This window comes from Galeopterus variegatus, unplaced genomic scaffold, assembly GCF_000696425.1.
Source record: "Galeopterus variegatus unplaced genomic scaffold, G_variegatus-3.0.2 Scaffold663, whole genome shotgun sequence".
NCBI lineage: Eukaryota > Metazoa > Chordata > Mammalia > Dermoptera > Cynocephalidae > Galeopterus > Galeopterus variegatus.
The window spans coordinates 446,657-471,137 of NW_007726774.1; the positions used below are offsets into that span (position 1 = coordinate 446,657).

Here is a 24,481-nt window from a genome sequence, read left to right on the forward strand (position 1 = left end):
TTTTTGCCTAAACACTCCCTGGTCCCCTTCCTACAAAATAGACAACTGCATTGGATGTATTGTCAACCAGCTTACTAAAATAAGAACATCTGATCTTTTGTTTTTGGATAAATTTTAGAAATACAGCAAATTTGGAAAATAAATCACTTAACTATAGTTAATAAATAATATAGATTCAAGTATTTTAAAGTATGTAAACTAATACATTTTAGATATAGGATATAAGAACCCCAAAAATATAAATGTCAAATTCATAAAACTTTAAAAAATTGTACATAGTGCAGCTCAAGCTTCAGCGATTGCATAAGGAAGGGAGGCTAAGGTCAGCTTGCTAATCAACATTAAAGATGTTCTTTAGTTAGTAAAGACTTTTCTAGATGATTTAATGTTCTTTTCTCTTCCAGTTAATATTGCCATTAAGAATTCCAGATGTCGGGCCGGCCCGTGGCTCACTCGGGAGAGTGCGGTGCTGATAACACCAAGGCCACGGGTTCGGATCCCATATAGGGATGGCTGTTTCGCTCACTGCCTGAGCATGGTGCTGACAACACCAAGTCAAGGGTTAAGATCTCCTTACTGGTCATCTTTTAAAAAAAAAAAAAAAAAAAAAAAAGAATTCCAGATGTCCCTAAATCCATTTTCAAACTCTTTTGCCAACAAAATGACTGCCCAGGATGTCGCATGTTTCCTTATTTAAATGTTTATGCAGATATTAATTCTGAAGCCAAATATAAATAATTATTATTAGTCTTTTAATTTTTATTTTTAAGAGAATTATTTTTTAGGAAACTTAGATCGCAACTTCTAAACCCTCATCACAATGACTTTTATTTGTGTTTGCTACATAAACATGCAGTGGCAATTCATGGCACTTGGAAATTTGTTCAGATGTGAAAGAAGATTGAGGAAATCAATTTCCTCATTTTGGAAAGGGTGTTCTCTCACAAAAAATTTACCAAGTTCAAGATAGACCTGTTCAGCAAAATCCAGTACTATTCACTCAGTACTTTATAAATGGAATATTTTCTACTTTTATCCATTTCCCCAGGCTTATGGACCCAATCTTACTCTCCATATTTAGAATCACAGGTTCCTTTCTGAAGAAATCTTAATTTTAAGATAAAACATGGTCTAAGCTCTTGAATTCCCACTTTGTTTTCACTTTTGAATATGTATCTGTGAAATGTGAAGAAGATAAAATCCCACTGATTGTGGAATGTGATGACCTGCCTTCTGATAAATTGAGGATTATGAGGAAAAAGGTGAAAACATATATCCAACCAAATGACCTAGCCGTGTTATAAGGTTATTCAGAATTATTTCAAGTACATGTTCTGGGGGTCCTTGCCTCTTCTCTTAATTTCTTTACAAAGGTGAATACTGCTCACTTTAAAATGAGCAGTTGGACCATTTGGCAAGTGACTCAAAAGAAATCCATTTGATGTTTTACATTCTTTGTTAATAATCAGATCTATGAAATCTCTTGAGATGCACTGTGGAATAATTTTTTTCAAAGCCAGTTCTCTTCTGTAAAAAACATGTGAGTTTGGTATAACTGTGAACAGCTGTTCAGAGTCTTACTATTCTCCCATGAGGTCTGTTTGATGTTGTGATGAGAATCTTGGGAGAAGTTTGTCTGTTGAAGTAAGAAGCAAATTCATCTGTAGCTTTAGCGTAAGCAACCTCTTCATCATTAGGGTTTACTGTGGTTTCATTATATACTCACATTATCACCAAGAGCTTCTTTCTTTTTTAGGCTTTTTCTTAGCTGCCAACTTTTCTTTCCACTGCTGCTCTTTCCACCATGTGAACATTAAGTGTTGCCACTATTTGTTCTTAATCTGTGAAATGCTGAAGACTGGGGGAAAGACATCCGCTTTGGGGGGTGGGACCCTGCTTTCTCTCATTCAGTGCCCAGCAGCTGCAGCCTCCTGAGGTTCTTCTGTAGCACCTTTCTGTTTCAGTCTTTTCTTCCTACTGCCACCACTCTTCATTAATTATTATTATTATTATTATTATTTTTTTTTTTTAAAAAGATGACCGGTAAGGGGATCTTTACCCTTGACTTGGTGTTGTCAGCACCACGCTCAGCCAGTGAGCTAACCGGCCATCCCTATATGGGATCCGAACCCGGGGCCTTGGTGTTATCAGCACCACACTCTCCCGAGTGAGCCACGAGCCGGCCCTTCATTAATTATTTTTGATCATGCATGTCTTTCTGTATTCTACTAATGTCGGTGATCAGGGGTTGACTAATTTCCATTTTATTAATTTTTTTTTCTTTTTACTTTTTATTTATTTAAAATATATCCCTCAATTTCTTTCTTTTCTTTGCCCTTTAAGCCCTGCCCTGTCAGGATTTGAGAATCCAAAATGAAAACACTATTGAGGTTTTTTCTTTTTGTCTTTTTTGTGACCGGTAAGGGGATCGCAACCCTTGGCTTGGTGTCGCCACACCGCGCTCAGCCAGTGAGCGCACCGGCCATCCCTATGTAGGATCCGAACCCACGGCAGGAGCGCCGCTGCACTCCCAAGTGCCGCACTCTCCCGAGTGCGCCATGGGGCCAGCCCTGAAGTTTTTGTTTTACTTATATTTTGGTAGTTACAGATAAGTTGAGAAAAATTTACCCACCATAAAATTCACCCTTTTAAAGTGTACAACTCGGGCCGGCCCGGTGGCGCACTGCTACAGTGCGCCGCTTGGGAGCACGGCGGCGCTCCCACCGAGGGTTCAGATCCCACATACAGACCGGCCGCTCACTGGCTGAGCGAGGTGCGGGCACAACACTGAGGGTTGCGATCCCGTTGCCGGTCCCGGTCCGGTACGGGTGCGACACTGAGGGTTGCGATCCGTTGCCGGTCACGAAAAAAGACAAAAAGGAAAAAAATAAATAAATAAAAAAATAAAGTGTACAACTCAGTGGTTTTTTAGTATATTCACAGAGTTGTGCAACCAGCACCACTGTCTAATTCCACAATATTTCATCACCCCAAGGAGAAACCCTATACCCATTAGCAGTCACTCTTTTCTCCCCTCTACCTAACTCCTGGCAACCACTTATCTATTTTTTGTCTCTGTGGACTTTCCTATTCTGAACATTTCGTATAAGTGGAATCATGTAATATGTGGCTTTTTGTGTCTGGCTTCTTTCATTAAGCTTGTTTTCAAGGGTCATCCGTGTTGTATCATGTATCAGTACTTCAGTGCTTTTCATGGCTGAATAATATTCCATTATATCAATATACCACATTTTTTGTATCCATGCATTGAGGGACACTTGGGTTGTTTCCACTTTTTGGCGATTATGATAATGCTGCTATGAACATTTGTGTATGAGTTTTTATGTAAACATATGTTTTCAGTTCTCTAAGGTATATACCTAGGAGTTGAATTGCTGGGTCATGTGGTAACTCTATTTAACTTTTTGAGGAACTGCCCAGCATTTCCATAACAGCTGCACCATTTTACATTCCTACCAGCAATGTATGAGTGTTGCAGTTTCTTTACCATCCTTGCCAACACTTTTTCTTTTTCTTTTTTTTTTTTATAGCCATCCTAGTAGGTGTGAAGTGCTATGTCATTTTGGTTTTGATTTGTATTTTCCTAATGACTAATGATGTTGAGAATCTTTTTTGTGTGCATTGGCCTTTTGTATATTTTCTTTGGATAACTGTGTATTCAAATCCTTTGCCCATTTTAAAAATTGGGTTATCTTTTTATTGTTGAATTTTAAGAGTTCATTATATGTTCTGTGTTCTAGACTCTTATCATACATTTGCAAAATTGTAGCTTGGTTTTTTGAAAGTTGACATCTCCCTGCCTCCAACAGTCCTTATTTATTCCTACTTTGATGAATGTCACCCAGGAAGGAATTCTTTTGCAATATGATATGATCTGCAAAACGTTCTCCCATTCCATAAGTAGTTTTGAGATTTAAAAAAAATTTTTTTTTTTTTTTGGTGGCTGGCCAGTATAGGGATCAAACCTTGGACCTTGGTGTTATCAGCACCACACTGTAACTAACTAAGCTAACTGGCCAGCCCTGAGATTTTAATTTAAATACTGTTTTTACTACTTGCTTTTTCCCTGCTTAGGATTTAGAGTTCTCATCTCCTTGTGTTATAAATTGGGAACTGGGGCCGGCCCAGTGGCGCACTTGGTAGAGTGCGGCGCTTGGGAGTGTGGCGGCGCTCCCGCCGAGGGTTCAGATCCCATATAGAGACCAGTCTGCTCACTGGTTGAGCGCGGTGCAGGCGCGACACCGAGGGTTGCGATCCTGTTACCGGTCACGAAAAAAAAGACAAAAAGGAAAAAAATAAATAAATAAATTGGGAACTGAATAAATTAGTTGGAATTTTGCTTGATTTTGTATTTGCCACACATGTATAAGATCTAGACATTTGCTAGGTCCTAGGCAAAGCATACTTTTGCATTTTTTAATACTTAGTACTCATAATGTGCTCTGCTTTTTTTTTTTCCTTTTTGCCTTTTTTACTGACTGGCAACGGGATCGCAACCCTCGGTGTTGCGCCTGCACCGCGCTCAGCCAGTGAGCGGGAACCGGTCTCCAAATGGGATCCGAACCCTCGGCGGGAGCGCCACTGCGCTCTCAAGCGGCGCACTCTCCAGTGCGCCACCGGGCCGGCCCATAATGTGCTCTGCTTTTAACAAGTGAGACTTATCTGCATCCTCAAGGACCTTCTTTTTAATACCTCAGTAGAATGAAAATGCAAGAGGTAGTTTTCAGGTTCTGGTCATTGACTTTGCCTTTAAACATTGAGATATTAAACCCTGCTATATTGTCTAAATTTGTGTTCTTATTTTAATAACAGTTTTCATCCTCTGCCCACTTCCCCTACCCCTCCTTTGCCTTTTCTGTATGTTCTATTAATGTCAGCACAGTTGGAGATAGGATGGGACATGATTCTCCTGCTTAATTTGGGAAGAAATATGGGGGCTATAACTGTTTAGGATTTGATGGTTTGGGGTAAAGGGCATTTCTGGAGAGGAAGCTCTTCCCAGAAAATATCTCAATAAGTACTGAGATGTGCTACAGCATGGATGAGCTCAAAAACATTAAGTGAAAGACACTAGATGCAAAAGACTTTGGGTCTTTATGAATTGAATATGAGTTGTTTGATTTCATTTAATATATGAAATGTTCAGAAAAGGCAAATCTGTAGAGACAGGATATAGATTAGTGTGGTTGCCTGGGGCTGGAGGTGGGAAAGGGGGAGGGACTGTAAATGAGCATAAGAGATCTTTTTGGAGTGATGGAAATGTTTTAAAGTTGAATTGTGGTAAGGGTCGCCCAACTCCGTAAGTTTACTAAAAATTATTAAATCGTATGCTTAAAAAAATACCTCTGTAGTTTCAACTAGATCTTTTAAGACCCCATAGTATCCAATGAGGTTGTTTTCTTCCAAACATATTTTTCTTTTTTTTATTTTGCAAACTGAAGCATTGAGATAGACTTGTATTTTATATGATTTCCATTTCTGTGTCCTGTGTCACAGCTCTCCATCCTGCTGAAAAACCAAGATGATCTTGATAAAGCAATCGACATTTTGGATAGAAGCTCAAGCATGAAAAGCCTTAGGATATTGCTGCTGTCTCAGGACAGAAACCATGTAAGTTGCCCCTGTCATGGCCCGGCAACTGAAGACAAAGCTTCCTTTCCTTCGGGAGCTTGCAGTTGCTTCCTTGACAGAATTTTATGTTCCTCAGCCACCGCCAAAGTGAGGGCGCAAGTGCAGCCCGGCTTACTATGTCGGTAGCATTTGATTTCACTGAGAAGCCATACTGTCAGTGTTAAATTTGCAGCTAATGGTATTTGGCTTATAATGTGTGGAGAAGGAGAACCCTTTAGGATAAAGGAGAAAATTCTTTTCTCTATATATTTATGTTCTTTCAGTTAGATTTAGATCCCAACAAGAGAGATTTGATTAGTGTGGGGTGCTGATTAGCAAAGGCTGTTAAGGATTTGAGACTACTGTGCTTTGTAAACCCAACTCCCACAACTCCTCAACAGCCTTGCCTTTCTTTAAGGGCACATGTAGGAAACAAATTTTTCCTTCTGTTAAATGGGGGAAAAGGCCATGGGCTGAAGGGCCTCTTGTAACTTAGCTGCTGCTTTACCAAATGGCAGTCACTCTATGGGAAGCGTCAGGACTAGGGAATTATCCCATATGCAGTTTCCTCTCCTCAAGGGTCCCTGGGGGCCCATATTTCACAAGAACACTTGCAATCAGGATCTGTCTTCTAATCACTGATTTCTCTACCAGTTTTCTTCAGATGCATGTTCCCGAAGGTTTCTTGGCACTCTTTACTTTCCTTACGCTTGAAGGCGGCCGACTGTGGACAGCTGACATGGCTGCATGAGAACTATGGATGTGCCGTACCAGGAGAGAGTTTAGGTGGACTGGGGCTCATGCTGACCATTCATTTCTAAAGAAACTTGGGGGGTTGGGCTGTCCTGTGATTAGGGGGAAGCATAGGAGAATGCAGTTAGGAAACCAGAGAATAAAGAAGATGTTTTCTAGTATTATTGCAGTGTCCCTGTGTATGAGCAGGTCTTCTCTATCCCAAATGTATCACTGTTCTGAGTATGTTTTGGAAAGTATTCTGAGGTAAAATATATACCTTATTATTTCATTTTCTGTTCAAGTTACTCACTTGCTCCTTATAGTCCTTCCTTATTTCCTATCATGTAAGATCTAAATTTAGGCAAGCACCCAGGGTTCACCACCAACTGTCCCTGCTTTCAACTTATCTTTCCACATTCTTCAGCATACTCCCCCTACTCCTGCAGCCCCACGGTTCTTCCTTCTTCCTCTTTGCCAGTGCAAGGCTATCACCATTTTTTCCAGATCCAGTTTGATTTACCTGCTACAAGTTGGTTAGTGTTTTTGACTGAGGCCATTTTTTTTTTTTTGTCTTTTGTCTGTTGCCGTGTCCAGCAACGGATCGCAACCCTCAGTGTTGCCCCCGTACCGGACTGGGGACCGGCAACGGGATCGCAACCCTCGGTGTTGCTCCCGCGCCTCGCTCAGCCAGTGAGCGGGAACCGGTCTGTATGTGGGATCCGAACCCTCGGGCGGGAGCGCCGCTGCGCTTCCCAAGCGGCGCACTATCCAGTGCACCACCGGGCCGGCCCGACTGAGGCCATTTTGATTATTCCTTATTCCTTTAGTTAGAGTTGTTGGATATAGTTTGTACACTAGTTTATAGGTTTTTTATTAATTGTCTTCTAGTTGTAAGCTTTACCCCAAAAGATTATAAGCTCCCCAAGAGCAGGAACTATGTTATTGTTTTGGAACCCCTTTCCCACACATTTACTTAACAAAACACAGTGGGTGCTTCTTGAATGGTCAAGCAGAGAGCATATTCAGCAAACCCCTTCCTTACAGAAGAAGCTGGAATTGGAGTTTGGTTAAATAATAATTTGATTGATTGGGAGCTAGCATCCCTGACTGTGATCATGATCCCTACACTTCCCTGATGAAAGTTATAGACAACTGGTTCTTTACATCAGCATTCCCATCCATTAAGGGGGTGCACGTGGCTGCAAATATTGCCACAACACCCAGAGCTGTTTGGAAGATGACAATTTGAGATCTGACACTCCTGGCATTGCATAAGATAAATGCCACATTGATGCCTCTCTTTCTGAGGACCTATATTTTAAAAATTATAATAAAGTCAATGTAAGTTTTTATAAAGTTTTTTTTTTTTTTCCTTTTTGTCTTTTTTTACTGACCGGTAACGGGATCGCAACCCTCGGTGTCGTGCCCGTACTGGGGACCAGCAACGGGATCGCAACCCTCGGTGTCGCGACCACGCCGCGCTCAGCCAGTGAGCGGGAACTGGTCTCCACATGGGATCCGAACCCTCGGCGGGAGCACCGCCGCACTCCCAAGCGGCGCACTCTCCAGTGCGCCACCGGGCCGGCCCGAGTTTTTGTAAAGTTTTTTAAAAAAGAGGGCTATTTTACATAATCCTATCACCATAACACATTTATTGATTTATTTTTGCATATGCATTTCCAATCTTGGCCATTTGTATACATATTTTAAGTAAATATTGTCATGGTATTCATGTAGTTTTCTAATTATTTTTTTATTTAACTGTCATGAACGTTTTCTGTTGCATAATCTTCATAATTATAATTTATAAGGATGCATAATTCCCTTGAGTAAATATAACATAGTTTAATAAAATAACCATTTTTGCTCCCGTTGGGACACTTTAAGCTGCTCTTATTTTTTGGATTTATAAAGCTTTACATTTAAGACTAACAGTGGTAATGGTGGTGGTGAAATCTTTCCTTGGGAACTTACTCAGCTGGACTTAATGGCTTCTTAGTAAACAGAAGAATGATGATCCAAAATTGGTATGTGCTCAGGAATCCTCACCTCTAGAACAGTGCTTCTTTACCTGTGATGAAATATCAGTTTTGTGTTTTATTTTCCAATCTGTCACAGACTAGTTCTTTTTTAAGATACAAAAACTGAAAAGTGAAATGGAAAAATAAAATATAAACATATAAAATACAAGCCACAGTTTTTATTAGATTCAATAGACATAAAGTCATTCTGCCAAATAGCTGTAAAGTTTTAAAAGGGTTACTCTCCATTTCTATACTTAGCTGGTTTAGGACTAGTATACCACAGTTGGTGGGCTTTCATCAGCCCAATGATGACACTTTTTTTTTTTTTTTTTTTTTTTTCTTTTTGTCTTTTTTCGTGACCGGCAAGGGATCGCAACCCTCAGTGTTGCACCCGCACCTCGCTCAGCCAGTGAGCAACCGGTCTGTATGTGGGATCCGAACCCTCGGCGGGAGCGCCGCCATGCTCCCAAGCGGCGCACTGTAGCAGTGCGCCACCGGGCCGGCCCCAACACTTATTTTTTTATTAGTAAAAAATATATAAAATATATATAGTAAAATATATATAACATGAGATTTGCCATTTTAACCATTTTTAAGCATACAGTTGCATGGAATTAATTACATTCACAGTGCTGTGTAACCATCACCTCTACCAAAGATCACATTTTAAGTACACTGCTCCAGGATACTATATCACTTGGTCTGTGTCTCTGCCTGCTGTTAACTTTCAGCCACTTTGTTTCCCCATTTTGAGTATCCTCCATTTTTAGCAATTGCCTCATCCACATTTTGTTGCTATCCATTCCTTTACTTCCCTTCTTATTCTTGTTTTGAAATGCGCTATTTCTTTCTTCTCTTTGGATTCCTTTTCTTTCGATCCTTATGTGACAGTTTCTAATCTTCTATCTTCATCCCTCACCAAAGTATATTAGTCATGCCTGTTCCACCTCACCCTGGTCAAGGCCATGTCTTAGGAATCAAATTATTCTTACCTGACACCTCCTGCATTTTGGTAGTCACAGAACTGCCTCTATCTGAAGAATCTCTTTCTATCCTCGGTTTCTGTTGTCATTTGAAGACACTTTACTGTCTCCTTCAGTAGTTCTTGCTATCCTAGGCCTCTGCCTTGGACCATCAACTCTTAGCTTATTCCTGTTACCTGTTAAAAACTTCTTCTCTAAACATATGTGCATCTAACTCGTAAATTTATCTTTCTGCTCTTGACCTTCTTATGGTTTTCTACTTCCAGATCTTCCACTGTACACTCAGCCACTTTGTTTTGTTACATCAGATTCTCTCTGATAAAAGTAAACTTCTAATCATCTCATCCAAATACTGCCTACTTCACAAGTTTCCCATCAATGAGTTTGACACTATCGTGCCTACTATTTAAGTTCAAAATATCAAGGGTAATTATTTTGAGTTCTAAAATAATGGGGCAAGTGCTGGAAGATAAAACTGGTTGGGCAGAATAGCTTCTGTCTGGCTTCTATTTAAAAATAATTTTTTACATGTAAAAGGTGTTTTCATCTCTCATTTAATTCTTATAACTCTAAGCAGTCCAGGGCAGATATCTGTTATCACCCATCTATACCTGGGGAAACAGACTTAGAGTGACTTGCCTAGGTTGCTCAGTAAATGATAGAGCTGGTGTGGAATCCAGATGTTCTGATTTGTAGTCTAGGACCTATCAGTTACTAACCAGGAAAGGGATCTTAGAATTATTGCAGCCCTTGGAAAACCTCACCCTGGTTCCTCCACAGTTGGATATCATTAGAAGCAGAACAGAAAGTATACTGTTCATGAGGAAAACTTGTGAGATGCTGTATCATTCTATTTCCCAGAAGCTTCGAAGATAACTGAGCTAGGAAAGGTCCAGGAGAAGAAAAAATTTTCAAGGGGTTAGGGTCACTTTTATATGTGAATAGTATAAAAAGCTTGGAACTCTTTAGTCAGAAAGACAGCCTTAACATATATATAATCAAAGTCTTCAAAGCATTTAAGAGTATGGATAATGAAAACACACATTTATTCAACTAATCTCAATTTGGGTGAAACCCTTGAATATTGGGGTTATCTTAGAACAAAAAGGAAATAAGAATTTGTATAAAGGTGATAACCATGGCATCTATTATTCTGAAGTTATATAGCTTCAGACATTTAAAAAAGTTTTTAAATTAAGTTTTGGATGGTAAAGCTGTAAATTTTAATTAAGTTACATGGATCCTTCCACAACTGTCATAACTATTGTGGTCTTTTGTGCAAATATTTCTTGCTACCACCATTAAGTTAGAGGACTGGACAGGATGCTATTGGTGAGATCTGGCATGCCGTTTCTTACCTTATGTTCCTGTACCAAACTAAAGCAATTCCTCTCCCTTTTTCCCCTCTGCATAGTTGAATCCACTCTTTCCTTTTGCGTTATATTACCAGATCTTTTATTGAAATAATTTGTGTATCAACTTTAATAACTTCTTTTTCTGCTGACCTCCTATCTTCCAGTCACTGTGAATCTTTATGCATGTGGTTCCCTGCTAATTTTTCATATTGTTTGTATCAGCCACAGCACACTGCTACCCACAGAATCCTTCAGTGAGATTTTCATGGAATGGTCAAACTCCACCTTCTGTTTGCTATCTTTAGAATGTTCTGCTTGGGCCGGCCCGGTGGAGCACTGCTACAGTGCACCGCTTGGGAGTGCAGCAGCGCTCCCGCCAAGGGTTCGGATCCCACATACAGACCGGTCGTTCACTGGCTGAGCGAGGTGCGAGTGCAACACCAAGGGTTGCGATCCCGTTGCCGGTCCGAGTCCGGTACGGGCGCGACACTGAGGGTTGCGATCCGTTGCCAGTCACGAAAAAAGACAAAAAGGAAAAAAAAAAAAAGAATGTTCTGCTAGCTACACACTTCATACCTTTAGGCTCTCCTTTCACTCTGTGACAGTCTGTTTTTATTTTTGAGTAAAGTCCCACTTTCCTCCTTCCTCTCCTGTCTACACTCAGTCTTGTTCAAGGTTCCCTGAATCCTTGCACAACATCATTTTTGTTTATCATGCCATTCTTCTTTGTCCCCTTAAGTTAAGGTTTTCAAAACTTGGCTGAATATTACAATCACTTGGGGAAATTTAAAAAATATCAGTTCTTGGGCTCCATCCCCAGAGATTCTGTTATAATTGGTCTGCAGCATCAAAACCTCCACAGTTAGTTCTAATGGTCAGCTAGGGTTGAGAAACATTACCTGAAATTGAAGCAGGACTTACCTCCTAAGACCTTGCTACTCAAAGTGTGGCCCATGTACCAGCAGCATTAGCATCACCTGGAAACTTGTTAGAAATGCAGACTCTGAGCCCCACCCGAGACCTCCTGAGTCAGAATCTGCACTTTAACAAGATCTCAGGTGATTCATATTAAAGCATGAGAAGCCCTGCTCCTGAAACCTTTACTGATTGCCTTCATCCACTTTCCAGCCTGTTGCCACACTTTGACCTTTCCTTTTACAAACTCATTCTTGTGATGGCTGTTGAACCTACTTTCCTGTCTCAGCTTTCAGATTTTAAAATTGAGGATTTAGATTGTATGTTCTTTGGTACATTGCAAGTTTTTGTTGCCAAGATTTATTGAATTCTCACTGTGTGTGAGGCACTGCATCCAGGCAGGTGTCCGTGGGTTGTTCCTCATGCAGCTCTTCCCTTTCTGACTGCTGCTGTGGCCTTCCTTTGCCCTTCACCAGCCTGCTTCCCCAGTATGTGGCTTTGACTGTTTTTTCCTTTCTGACTGTCGGCAGAGAGCTATTGCACATCGGAGGCTTCAGCAAGAACATTCACTTCCCCCTTGGTTCTGACTTCCCGTTAAAGCAAGACAGTTTTTCAAGACAGCCCTGTGTGTGATAAAGTCTGGCATGGAGGAAGCTGCTTGGCAGCTGAACTTGCCCCTGAGAGCAGGAAGCCTTTTTCTTGGAGGACAGGATATAGAATTTGTTTAAGTTGGACTTTATTTTTTCTTATGGGAGGTAGAGGAGATAGAGAAGCAAGTAGAAACTTTGACCCAAATTGTTTAAATTCAGAGCTCCCACTCTCAGTTGTACTCCACTTAATTTGTAATCATATCCTGATATCACTTCCTCACCTTCAAGTTTCTGATTTAAGCTTTCTTAGTGCAAATGCCCCCCCTTTGTTGCTTTGTTTTCTCTTTAGGGCTTACGTGGTGGCTTGACTAGGTCAGTGCAAAAGTGGGGATGGATGCAGTAAGGCTGCTGGCCCTGATCTGAGGTCCTTGAACGCTGGCAGAATGGCACCTATGATGGCTTTTCCAAGTTGAACATGATACTGACATAATATGCATATAAACCCTGGTACTTTGAAGCAACTGAGGTCTTTTTACTTTGATTTTCAGGGAGTTGTTCTGGTTGGGGAAGAAAAAGCATATCCAGCTACTTTATAAAATACACATTTAGCAACCAGAATTTTATTGGGCAGGGAAGCTGCCCTCATTCTCTGTTCTTTATTTTTTTTCATTCTCTATTTTTTTTTTTCCTTTTTGTCTTTTTTACTGACCGGTAACGGGATTGCAACCCTCAGTGTTGCGCCTGTACTGGGGACGGCAACGGGATCGCAACCCTCGGTGTTGCGCCCGCACCGCGCTCAGCCAGTGAGCGGGAACCAGTCTCCACATGGGATCTGAACCCTCAGCGGGAGCGCCTCCGCGCTCCCAAGCAGCGCACTCTCCAGTGCGCCACTGGGCCGGCCCTCATTCTCTATTTTGAGCCCCTCTTGTCAGATGATCTTGCTGCTGAAATAATTTCCCACAGTTCTTCCTAAGCTCTTTGGAGAATTTTATGAGAGGGTATTTACAACCCTCTTGACTGTTTGGCAGGTTATTACAGAATGCTTGTTATTACCCCGTGTCTGGGTCATTACCTGGTAAACTGGGGCATCAGGCCTCAGTGCTCATTTATCACTGAAGCTGTAAAACTACACCAAATAAATAATGATTTGCCAAGACAGATTAAGGAATGAGATTTGGGGAAAAGCCAGGTAGCTTATGTGGTAAAAGCATGAATGTGGCTGAGAGTATGGGGAATCCCAGAGAAGGGCAAGGGGTCCTCTGTATGCCTGCCTGCTTAAAGATCTAGCTCAGCCTTCTTCCTCTTCTCTTACAGACCAGTTCCTCTCCCCACTCAGGGGTATCCAGGCAGGTGCGGATCAAAGCTTCCCAGTCCGCGGGGGATATAAATACTATCTACCAGCCTCCCGAGTCCAGAAGCAGGCACCTCTCAGTCAGTGAGTATTTCACCTCTTTTTTTTTTCCCTCTCATCTATTTTATCAGCCCACATTTTTAAAAATCAACCAATATTTATTAAACAATCTCAAATATTTATTGACTGCTACTCTGTGCAGACTAATTCTCTATGCCTTTATTTGGAGAGGTGGGATAGAGAAATGACTGGGAAAATATCCTGGCCCTTAGGGAGCTTACAACATAATGATGTAATGGTGCGATTAAATTCCTTTTAGGGTAGGGCCGGCCAGTGGCTTACTCAGGTGAGTGCGGTGCTGATAACACCAAGGCCATAGGTTCGGATCCCTATGTAGGGATGGCCGGTTAGCTCACTGGCTGAGCGTGGTGCTGACAACACCAAGTCAAGGGTTAAGATCCCCTTACCGGTCATCTTTAAAAAAAAAAAAAAAAATTTTCTTTTAAACATCGCTGAAAAAGTGGTCTTTTTAAACATCTGCTTGAAGACTTCCAGAGGCTATCAACACTCATTTTTGACCATTCTTTCCTCAAAGGATTGTGGATTTGTGAAGTTAGGAGTCAGGTCTAAATTTGAGTCTTGACCTCAAACCGCTTGCTTACAATTCTTTAGAAGTATTTATGCTTTGAGGAAGATTCTGACCAGTGAAACTCTTGAAGAGTCAAACTAAGTTATCTGGGAAGGATAGGAGGTTGTTGACATACTTTATACAATCAGCTAACTAGTAAGAAAGCTATGTAGCTGCTGCCAAGCCTCCTCAGGAAAGGAGTCTAAGTGAAGCCTGTGTTAGGCGAACGTGATAACCACTACACTACGGAAACTTCGGCCAAGCCTGTGTATTATACCATATAACCCAGTATTTCCCTGGATCCCATTTCCTAGTGTCCAGGGAGAAAGCCCATTTCTCGAATTGTGGAGTTTGTATCAAGAGGGAAATCTGGCCTTATTGAACATTTATGTTGAGCCTGCTGCCCTGATGTTGCTGAGATGCCTGCTGCTGCTAGGAAGCCAAGTTTGCCCTTATCCATACAAATAGAATTGGATCAAACCGTACTGCTCTCTGAAGATCCTGAGCTGAGCTTGCAGAGATCTGAGCATTGTTCCTGTTGTGGGGCTTGTCTGTGAGTGATGTGCCTCCTGAAAGAGTTGTAGGAAAAATTTATTACTGAGGCACTGACTTTGCCTCACTGAGTAATTTCTGAACCCAAGCAAGCACTAGTAGTGTGAAAGTCTGTATATGAATTTCAGATTTCTGTGGATAATTGGTGGATATGTTTTCAGTAAGGTGGTTGAGGAGAGAGAGCCAGCACCCCGGCAGGGATACCCTATCCAGAGCATCTCTGGCCCTGGAATCTGGGTGCCCTGGAGCCTGGGAAATTGCTGGCTTGGCCTCTTTTTCCAGAGTCTTTGTAGAGAATGAGGGGATGAGGGTGGGACAGCATTGTTCTTTGTACAGTAACCAGTGAGGATTGAAAGGGGCAGTAATTGAGTCTCCTGCACCCAAGCAAGAGACTGTGATTTGTGTGTGGAGGCAGTGGCCAAATACTGGGCCATTTGGATCCTTTTTCCATGTTGTAGGGAGCCATATGTGGAAATTATTTCCCTGCTGAGAATTCAGAGCAATATTATTTCTTTGATGTAGGTCCTATTTGTCTAGAAAATGGGCAGCACAGCCTCTCATCACACCTAGATCTTGGCTTCCTTCATTCAGCAAGAGTTATGTACCAGCCATTGGGCTGGGATGAATGCTGCAGTGGAGCACATGGTGGAAAGGTGAGGGTGGTAGGAGCACAGAGGAGGCAATAACCAAATCTGCCCAGGAGTTAAGGGCTTTCACATCAGTGCTGACATATGAAGGAAGAGATACTGAGCATAAAGGGAGACAGATGTTCCTGGCACAGGAGAGAGCACCTGCCAGCCACATTCACAAAATTACGTATTAGGTTCCAAGAACCCCAGGTGCTTTGGAGTATGTGGGGGTTGTGGTGGATGTGACAAGAAAAGTGGGCAGAGCCTGTGAGCCTTTCTATAGCCAAGAAATGGGAGAGAGGATTTCTAGCTGGAATGACCTGGGAAATGCATTCTCTGGAGGAGCTGTTTAAACTGGACCTTGAGAGATTGTGGAGGATTTCCATAAGCAAGGATGAGGAGAGAGGACTTTTCAACTGTGCCTGTGGAGAGCTCACTGTCCTTCAGTTCCAGATTGGCTCAATGCCTTTGGAGGAAGAATAGAGAAGGCTGAGAAAGGATGCCTGGGCTACTCTCTGAGGAGCTTCCACTATATTTAGGCTTTTTTGGTAGGAAATGGGAAGCCACTGAAAACATTTGCCGCTTATACCCATCTCCATTGTAATGCTTATCACGTTATCTTATCTCTTTCCCATCAAACTGCATTTTTGTTAACTTGTTCAAGAGATAATTACCAAGTGCCTGAAACTTGGGAAGTAAAAAAGACATGAGCCCTGTTCCTGTGAGCCTTAGAGACCCATGGGAAGACAGACATTTACTTGTCATAATGTGATTGATATATAATTACAAGCTGTGATTGAAAGGTGTGTGTTGCTTCGAGTGTGTATAACTGAGGGGTGGGACCTGATCTTGGGGCCAAGAAAGCCATAGGCTATTACCCAAAACATGAATGGGAGTTAGGCAAAGGGGATGCAGGGAAGAGAGTTCCAGGCAGAGGCTGTTACACATGCAGAGGACTGATGGCATGAGGGAGTGTGGTTTGTTTGAGAAACAGAAACCTGATTGCTGGAGAGCTGGGAACTAGGGGTGGGAGGGGGGATGAGGCTAGGGAGGGAGGCAGAACTTTGTGGACCGCGATAAAGATTTTAATACTTATGTTGAAAGCAGTGAAAATCCATTTAGGGGTTTTAAGTGAGGAGGAATGAGTGGTATTACATATTCAGATTTATATTTTGAAAAGATTTTTCTGGCTACAGTGTGGAGAACAGATTGGAGGGGGAAAGAATGGATCCATGTTAGGCTAAATGCAGTGGTCCAGATGAGAGAAAACAGAAGTTTATAGTAGGCTGGTGACATTAGTGGAGAGAGGAAGGAGCAGGTGGATTTGAGACTTTGAGAGGTAAAACTGACAACATGCCTTTTTTTTTTTTTTTTTTTTTTTTTTTTTTTGACTATGAGTTAAGTGTTAGTGTGGTAGTTGTGGAAAGAAATAACACTTTGAAATTCACTTTGGGAGAAATGGAAGAAAGTGTTTCTTTTGCTGCAAGTTACACTGCTCCAACTGTAAGAGATGATTAATAAAAACAACCACAAGATCCACAACAGAGAAAAGGGAGTCTTTATTTCCAGGAAAGAAACAGAATAGGAAAATACAAGCTCTGGGCAAACTGAAAGTATGAACTTCAAAGAAGGGAGAGGAAAACTAGTTGTTATGTCTTGCAGAGACAGTATTACATACAGATTCAGTAGGTTTGGGGAAATTCTATGAATATTTATGAAGGAAGTCATGTGCGTGCATGGTAAGTAAACATACATGTAATATAACACTGTAGCAGTGCGCCACCGGGCCGGCCCCCAACATGCCATTTTGATGGTTCTCGAATTGTTGTCTGGGGACTCCATTGTCTGGATATCCTTTCAGAGGGTCTGTGAGGTCAAAGATGTTTTCATAATCACACTAAGACATGATACTCATTCTATCACAAGTGTACAGTAGGGTTTTCCAGAGGTCATTTGCCTAAGGTGATGTCATTGCTCTGATGGCTTATGGAATGTATGCTTATGTATCATCGTGTTTTAAAAATTTCTGAGCCACTGTAGTAAATATCAATTGATAAAACCCACATAAATAAAAGCTGTTAAGTGTCTTTGGTTTTAAAGCATAAAGGGGTGCTAACACCAAAAGGCATAAGAACTGCTATGGTATTGGATTGAATTTGCAGGTCTTGAGAGAGAGGGCAGTAAGTTTTACTTGTTTGTGGAGCAGGATAAATGCACGGCCTTTCACTAAGACAAGAATACTGGAGGAGAGCCTGGTTTCAGGCACTACAAGGGGCAGACCCAATGTTTTAGACATGTTGCTGTTGAGGTAGCTTTGAGACAGTCAAGAGGCAATATCAAATGGGCAATTAGATATACAGGTCTCTAGCTCAGAGGGGAGAAAATCAGGGCTAGAGAAAAGATTTAGAAATTGTCAAGTTGAAACCATGGGCCCAGAGGAGAGTGCTTAAGCAGAGTGTATGGAATGAGAAGAGAAGAGAAGTGGGCCTAGGACTGGGCCTTAGGAACCTGACACGTAGTAGTACCCAGTTAGAAGAGGATGAGCCTTAAAAGGACACAGGAACGGAGTGACCAGAAAAGCTGGAAGGAAATTTTAGGAGTGTGGGGAGGAGGCCTGACATGGAACTAGCCAGGTTGGAAAGGACAGACCAAGGGTAAGAAAGACAAACTTGTCAATTTCATCCACAAATATCTGAGTATGTGCTATGTGTTGGTACAGTATAAGGCTTCTGGAAGTAAAGGAAAACAGGAAGAAAAGAGAATCGAGGTTAAAGCATGAGGGACCAGGAAAAGTCCTAGCAGTACAAGTGGTGTCATAGGAGAACTCACTGGTGAGTAAGCCTTAGTAATTCAACCTCCCACTGGTTCTTCTCCCTCTTCCTCTCCCTCCTCCGCCATCAGCATTAACATACCTGTGAACATTTAGTGAGAGATTGCAGCAATTCAGGTAATTCTGCAACATTTGCAAAGATGGGGAAATACAAGGTAACCCCAATTTTACACATTTCTATTTATTTAAATTCTTCCTTACTTGAATTGAAAATCTGCCTTCTCTCACTTTACCCATTAATTCTAGTACTGCTCTCTTAAGCAACACAAATAACAGAAAATCTTTCATATGACAGTTTTTCAAATATTTGAAACCAGCTATCATGTTCACCCTTTGTTTTTTCCAATCATAATAAACATACCTTGAATTCTAATTTTTTTCAAGCCAGTTAATCTCTTAAACTAGTTCATGCTAAAAAAAAAAAATAATAATAATAATAAACAAAACCACTACTGGATAATGAGTTAACCTAAAAGAGTTAATCTCCCTGTGGGGAGATTGCAAGGCAGACAGATGGAATTTCCGTACATGAAGGTAGGTGTCCTTCCTCATATCTTTGCCTATGGAAATGCTACCCACCTTTGAAGCCAGCTCAGCACCATTCTTCTGTAATACATTGGATGGTGCCCTTAAGCCATGTAGTCAAGCCTCAACCACAGGACTCACTCCCTGCCACATTCTGACTCCTATTTGGTCTGGTGCATACTGTTAAGTGTCTTTGCCTCTGTTCTTACTCTTTCTCCTTGTCTTGCCACTTCGTGCCATAGTGAGGCAAACCAGGCTGCAACCCCTAAGATGAGTGGAGGCAATCAGTTCTTTCAAGGAGTTTGGTAGTGTTTGGGGAATAAAAAAAAAAAAAGGTGGGCTAGTGGCAGCTTAAAGGAACAGCAAAAATGAGGTTAGGATATTTTTGGGCTAGAGTTCTGAGCAAGTTTATGAAGGGAGGGATGAAAGTGGTGAAGAGGAAACCGTGGAAAAGCTGGGGATGAATCAAGGAGTCCAGGTAGAGGTCTAAAAATGCCTTGGTGAGGAAGACAGGAGACCTCTGACTCTGAGAGAAAAGGGGGAAAATTCAGGCAGAGGGAAAAACAAGGAATGTTGAAAGGATGAGATGACTTATAGTGACAACTGGCCAGTCAAGAGTTAGAGACTGTGTGTAGTACAAACCTCCTGTCCTAGAATAGGTGTGAAAGGGTGGAAACCAGAATCACAGAGGCAGTCACTTCCGAAGGTGTTTTTTCCTTCTTGCTATAACCTCTTCTATGATACTAGATGAGACCAGCAACTTCAAAATAAAATGGGGATTTTGAAAGTTGAAATATACAGGATGCTCACAGGGTCTTACGGGATGAAAATGTTAAGAAGCACTGTTCTGCACAGCATGGTCCAGTGTGAGCATATTGGGAAATATTGCTTAAGATTTTCCATTGTGGGCCGGCCCGGTGGCGCACTGGATAAGTGCGCCGCTTGGGAAGCACAGCGGCGCTCCCGCCCGAGGGTTCGGATCCCACATACAGACCGGTTCCGCTCACTGGCTGAGCGAGGCGCGGGAGCAACACCAAGGGTTGCAATCCCGTTGCCGGTCCCCGGTCCGGTACGGGGGCAACACTGAGGGTTGCGATCCGTTGCCGGACACGGAAAAAGACAAAAAAAAAAAAAAAAAAAGATTTTCCATTGTGGGGCCAACCCCGTGGCGCACTCGGGAGAGTGCGGTGCTTCGGAGCGCAGCGGCGCTCCCGCTGCGGGTTCGGATCCTATATAGGGATGGCCAGTGTGCTCACTGGCTGAGCGCGGTGCGGGTGACCCCAAGCCAAGGGTTGCGATCCCCTTACTGGTCACAAAAAAAGACCAAAAAAAAAAAAAAAGATATTCCATTGTGGAAGAAAAATTATTTGATTCCTCTTCCTATCTCATCTGTCCCCCAAGAGAGAAAAGGTTTTAGAAAATGGTTGATGGCCAAAAAAAGCTGTCTCTTTGTACTTGCAATGACCTACACATTAACACTGACCCAAAGCCCTAGAACTCCCTGTGGAGGCAACTTCCTGACTGCGTCAGCTTCCTGATGAGGGTTCTCCTATGAGAAGGGCCAGAATCTGAGAGCCTGTCTTTCAGCTTTGAGTCAAAAGAATCAGCTGTATCGTAGGGTGAGAGTTTATCTCTGACTCTGCTTCTCTGGGTCAAGGAGGCTAGCAGAGAGCTAGCATGCCCTGGGAGGAATGCAGACAGTTAGCAGCTTACATCCAGGTCTTCTCCTTATGTGTACAGTGCCTTCACTGGCCACTCAGAACAGAGGGCTACTACTGTGCTCTTTTGCTTCACCTGGTGCTGAGATGGGCCCCTTGAGGCACAAATGGCCTGATGAGGTTAGAGCAAGATCAGGCTGGAATGCCAGGGAAGGATGTCCCAGAGAACCTGCCACCCCTGCCTGTGCCTGCCTTCTGAGGCCTATAGAATGAGCTGTTTTGCATACCACTATACTTTGTGCCATCTGGCTCATTGCTGTCACTGCTGGTAGATAAGTAACCATAAGTGAATCTTATGGTCCAGAATTCAACTCCGTGACTCATTTGTTCTTGACTGCTATTGTGCACCTCATTGGCTCCCAATTTCTGAAATGAAGATAAAAACAAAACTGAAAATGCCCTGGAGCAGTTCTGCCAACTCCTGGTTTTTCCATTTGCTTCCTCTGATAGCCATAGGTTTGGGGAGACTTCCCTTTCCTGCTCTAGGCTGTGGGCCTGTGCACAATAGCCCCTGGCATGCTGCCCATCAGATAACAAGGCTGGCTCTCTGCAGGCCACTGTGTGGGTTGGAAAAAGTGAAAGTCTCTGGCTGGAAATAAAAGCTCAGAAAACCTTTGCTATTTTCCCCTAGGCCCTCCTGGGTCTGTAGTGCTGGCTTCATGTGAGCTAGTCCCATCCCACCTGCAAAACCAAGGTGTAGAGTTCAGTGGATCTGGTGAAGGGGAGGGAATGGGTGACATTTTTAATTCGTTCTATGTAAAATGCTTAATGTCTTTTTATTGCAGGGTGTACTGGTCGGGTTTAGTTGCACAGAGGGGAACCTACTCTTAACTAGTTTGAAGAAGAAGAGGTTTAGTGCACAGTCTGGCTTATTAGTCATTGCGAACGTGAGAGAAGCAGGCTCTGGGTTAAGACATACCACAGCGCTCCTTCTTTTCTGTAATTGTGAAGCTGCCAATCCAGAAGCCCAGTGTCCCTTGGCTCTGGGCCACAGCAGTTACACAGTGATGCCCATCCCTGTCTCTTGACATTGGCAAAGCTGGAGACCAGGTGTGGGGCCTCTGCTAATGCTGTGGCAGAAAAAACCAGAGGCTTCTGTGACGGTGCCCAGAAACAGCAGAAATGACAGGAAGCCTTTAAATCTCACACAAGTGCATCTAATTGGCTGAGCCTAAAAGGAGTCTTGGAAATAGAGCCTTTAGTTAATTAGCTTCTGAAGTACAGGAAGGCATGCTGGAAGGGTGGAGTGGATCTTGAGCCTAACCCGTTGTATCTGTCACATAAAGTGAAAGAAACAAATGGGATTCTACCGAGTACATACCGTAAAGTAGTGTCATGTAGAGGTGTGCCTGTGCCACCACTTATAACTTCAAAAAAAAGTTATGAGGTAGATACTTCTCCCATCTTTGCAGGTGAGGAAATTGAGGCGAGAGTTTAATAAATCATTCAGCTAATGAGTGGCAAAGCCTGATTTGATGCCGTGTTCATCTGATTCCAAAGCTTAGACTTTTCTCAGTAACCTTGCTGTCTTCCTTAGGGCTGATTCTGCTGCCAACACATTATTGCTAACATATGAATTCAATTGCCATAGAACTTGTGGGACACCAAAATGTCATCCAAACCCAAAAGTGGGAAGCAGGCACTAGGCTAATGTTTGCAAGCAAAGGGTTAAGTAGTGCTCTGTGTTTTGAGGCATGGTAGGGCTTAAGAAAACTATCCTTTTTTTCATGGATGCATTGGGATTTTGTGTTACAATGGCAAAGGAAGCAGCCAGGTACATGGGTCTTTGACATCTGGGTCACTGGTAAGTGGAGTAGTTTTCTTATCCTTGGTCCAGATTTGCCCGTGCCTTTATCTTGTCTTTGCAAATGGCATTTTGTATCCTTGGCCTCTGACTCACAATTGATCATGGACAAAACAACTCCGAATTTGAGCTTTGAGAAACATAGCTCTGTGTTTTCCTTATGTTAGCCTCCCTCCTGTGCCTGGCAGAAAGACTGTCATATTTCCCCATGGAGAGAATTTCCATCTTCCGTATGGATCGCTCATGGGGAGTGTGTGGCTTGGTCAATTCAGGAAGAAGTTTTGCCTTCTGCCACTGTGTTAAGCAGCATGCCTGCCCTCTTGGGAAATAAATTATGGTCCCAAAGTTGCCAGGGCTGAACTGCACTGGGAATCACAGAGCCTGTTTTCTAGTTGCAGCCCTACCATTGAGTCTCTGTATGGCCTTGCGCCTCAGGTTTCTCTTTTGCACAATGTGGATGATGATAATGTACCTGCAGGGGTGTTGTAAGGGTTAGACAAGAGGTAACAATGTGTTAGAAAGAGAGAGAGAAAAGAAAAGAAAAGAAAGGAAAATGCTTTGGCTGATTTCATTGCTCTGTTAGTTCATGGCACAATATCCCTAAATTTACGCTCAGAGCAGCTTCAGTTTCTACTAAGGCTTAGAAAACACCAACATACTCTTTTCTTCTGTGAGCTATTTGAGATAATTTGAAAACCATGGCTCAGGTGCTGCTTTATCTCAGAATTGGTAGCCTCTACCGTGTGAGTTAGATGTTGAGGCAGGAAATCCAGCAAAATTTTATGCCTGTTTTCAGAGCAATTTTGTTTCTGGCCTTTCCTCTGGAGTCAAGTGGGGAAGCCAGATTACTGATGGGCCTATGTTAGTCTTCCTGCCCAAGACACGTTCTTGTAGGGAAGCTGGATTGATGCCTCCAAGAAGAAATTAGAGGTGTTCTTGGTGGTGAATTTATTAAAATGTATTCTACACAACCAAATGAACAACTGACTTCACATGGAGACTGGAGGAGTCAGTTTCTTGAAGGACATTGAAAATAATGGTTTAAACTCCTTAGACATTGTTTCAAAGAGCAAGCCTCGCAATCAATCTTTTTTCCATGGGGGCCGGCCCGGTGGCGCACTGCGCTAGTGCGCCGCTTGGGAAGCGCGGCTGCGCTCCCGCCAAGGGTTCGGATCCCACATACAGACCGGTTCCCGCTCACTGGCTGAGCGAGGCGCGGGGGCAACACCGAGGGTTGCAATCCCGTTGCCGGTCCCGGTCCGGTACGGGGGCAACACTGAGGGTTGCGATCCGTTGCCGGACACGGAAAAAGACAAAAGACAAAAAAAAAAAAAAATCTTTTTTCCATGAAGTGTTATTCTTCCTTCTGAGGCTCCTTGGAAAAGTAGGAGGAGCCTCACTGGCTCAGGGAGTTTTGTTGAGCCCCAGCAGTTTGTTAGGCCCACCTTCTGTCCCGGGATGTCCAAAGAGCCTCAACCGGGCTCTTTAGTAGCCTCTGTAGTAGTTGCATAGTCCCTAGTGTGCCACCTCTATTTCCAGACCACAGGCTGAGGCTCCACGTGGGCTTTTGAACAAGAGGAGATATATATAGAGAGAGATATATAAAAAACTAAAACTATACATCGCAAATTTTCCTTCACTCCTAGTCAATTGAAGCATTCAAAGTAGAGAAGAAACGAAATCTATAACTGGTTGTGATCAATTAGTTATAAACACCACTGCACTTGGACCCACCCCAATTTCCTTCTGAAACATCTAGACTAGGGTTCTATTGAGAAAGGAGGGAATTGGCAGATGGCTATTCCCATCTACCAGGGTAGAATGAGTCAGGTTCTTCCCCAGATCTCCATCTACCAAACATGTTCTCTTCCTTAGCTATTCCCACAGAGCATCTTGCCTGCAGTTCCATTTCAGGAAACCTAGTGCTACAACCACTGAACTAGACTGCAGAAACCAGGCAGCAAGGAAAGTAGCCTGCTTTGTTGAGCGACAGTACTTCTACTGTTACCAGAGGTGTTTGGGAATTGCTGGGTCATGGGGGAGGGGTGGGAGTGTTAGATAAGGGTGTGGAGGGTTCGCCTGTTTCTGGTTTTCTATGTGACGGATAAATCTGTTCTCTCTAGAACAGGAAAAGTGCTCAGGATAAGAGCCCTATATTTAAGTTTTGAAAGTACTAGAAATGTTTGTGTGTGGGTATTGTTAAAGCTTCTT

At 42.6% G+C, this 24,481-nt stretch overlaps 1 protein-coding gene and 1 pseudogene across 1 annotated transcript in view; one reads left to right on the forward strand and one right to left on the reverse strand.

The window, feature by feature from the left end:
- MAP3K3 (mitogen-activated protein kinase kinase kinase 3) overlaps positions 1-24,481 on the forward strand; it is a 57,361-nt gene that overhangs the window by 18,469 nt on the left and 14,411 nt on the right. The window contains exons 5-6 of the mRNA XM_008571141.1: positions 5,518-5,631; positions 13,548-13,668. Coding sequence (XP_008569363.1) covers positions 5,518-5,631; positions 13,548-13,668 — 235 coding nt within the window. The remainder of the gene's footprint in view (positions 1-5,517; positions 5,632-13,547; positions 13,669-24,481) is intronic.
- On the reverse strand, positions 993-1,814 carry LOC103589235 (annotated as a pseudogene).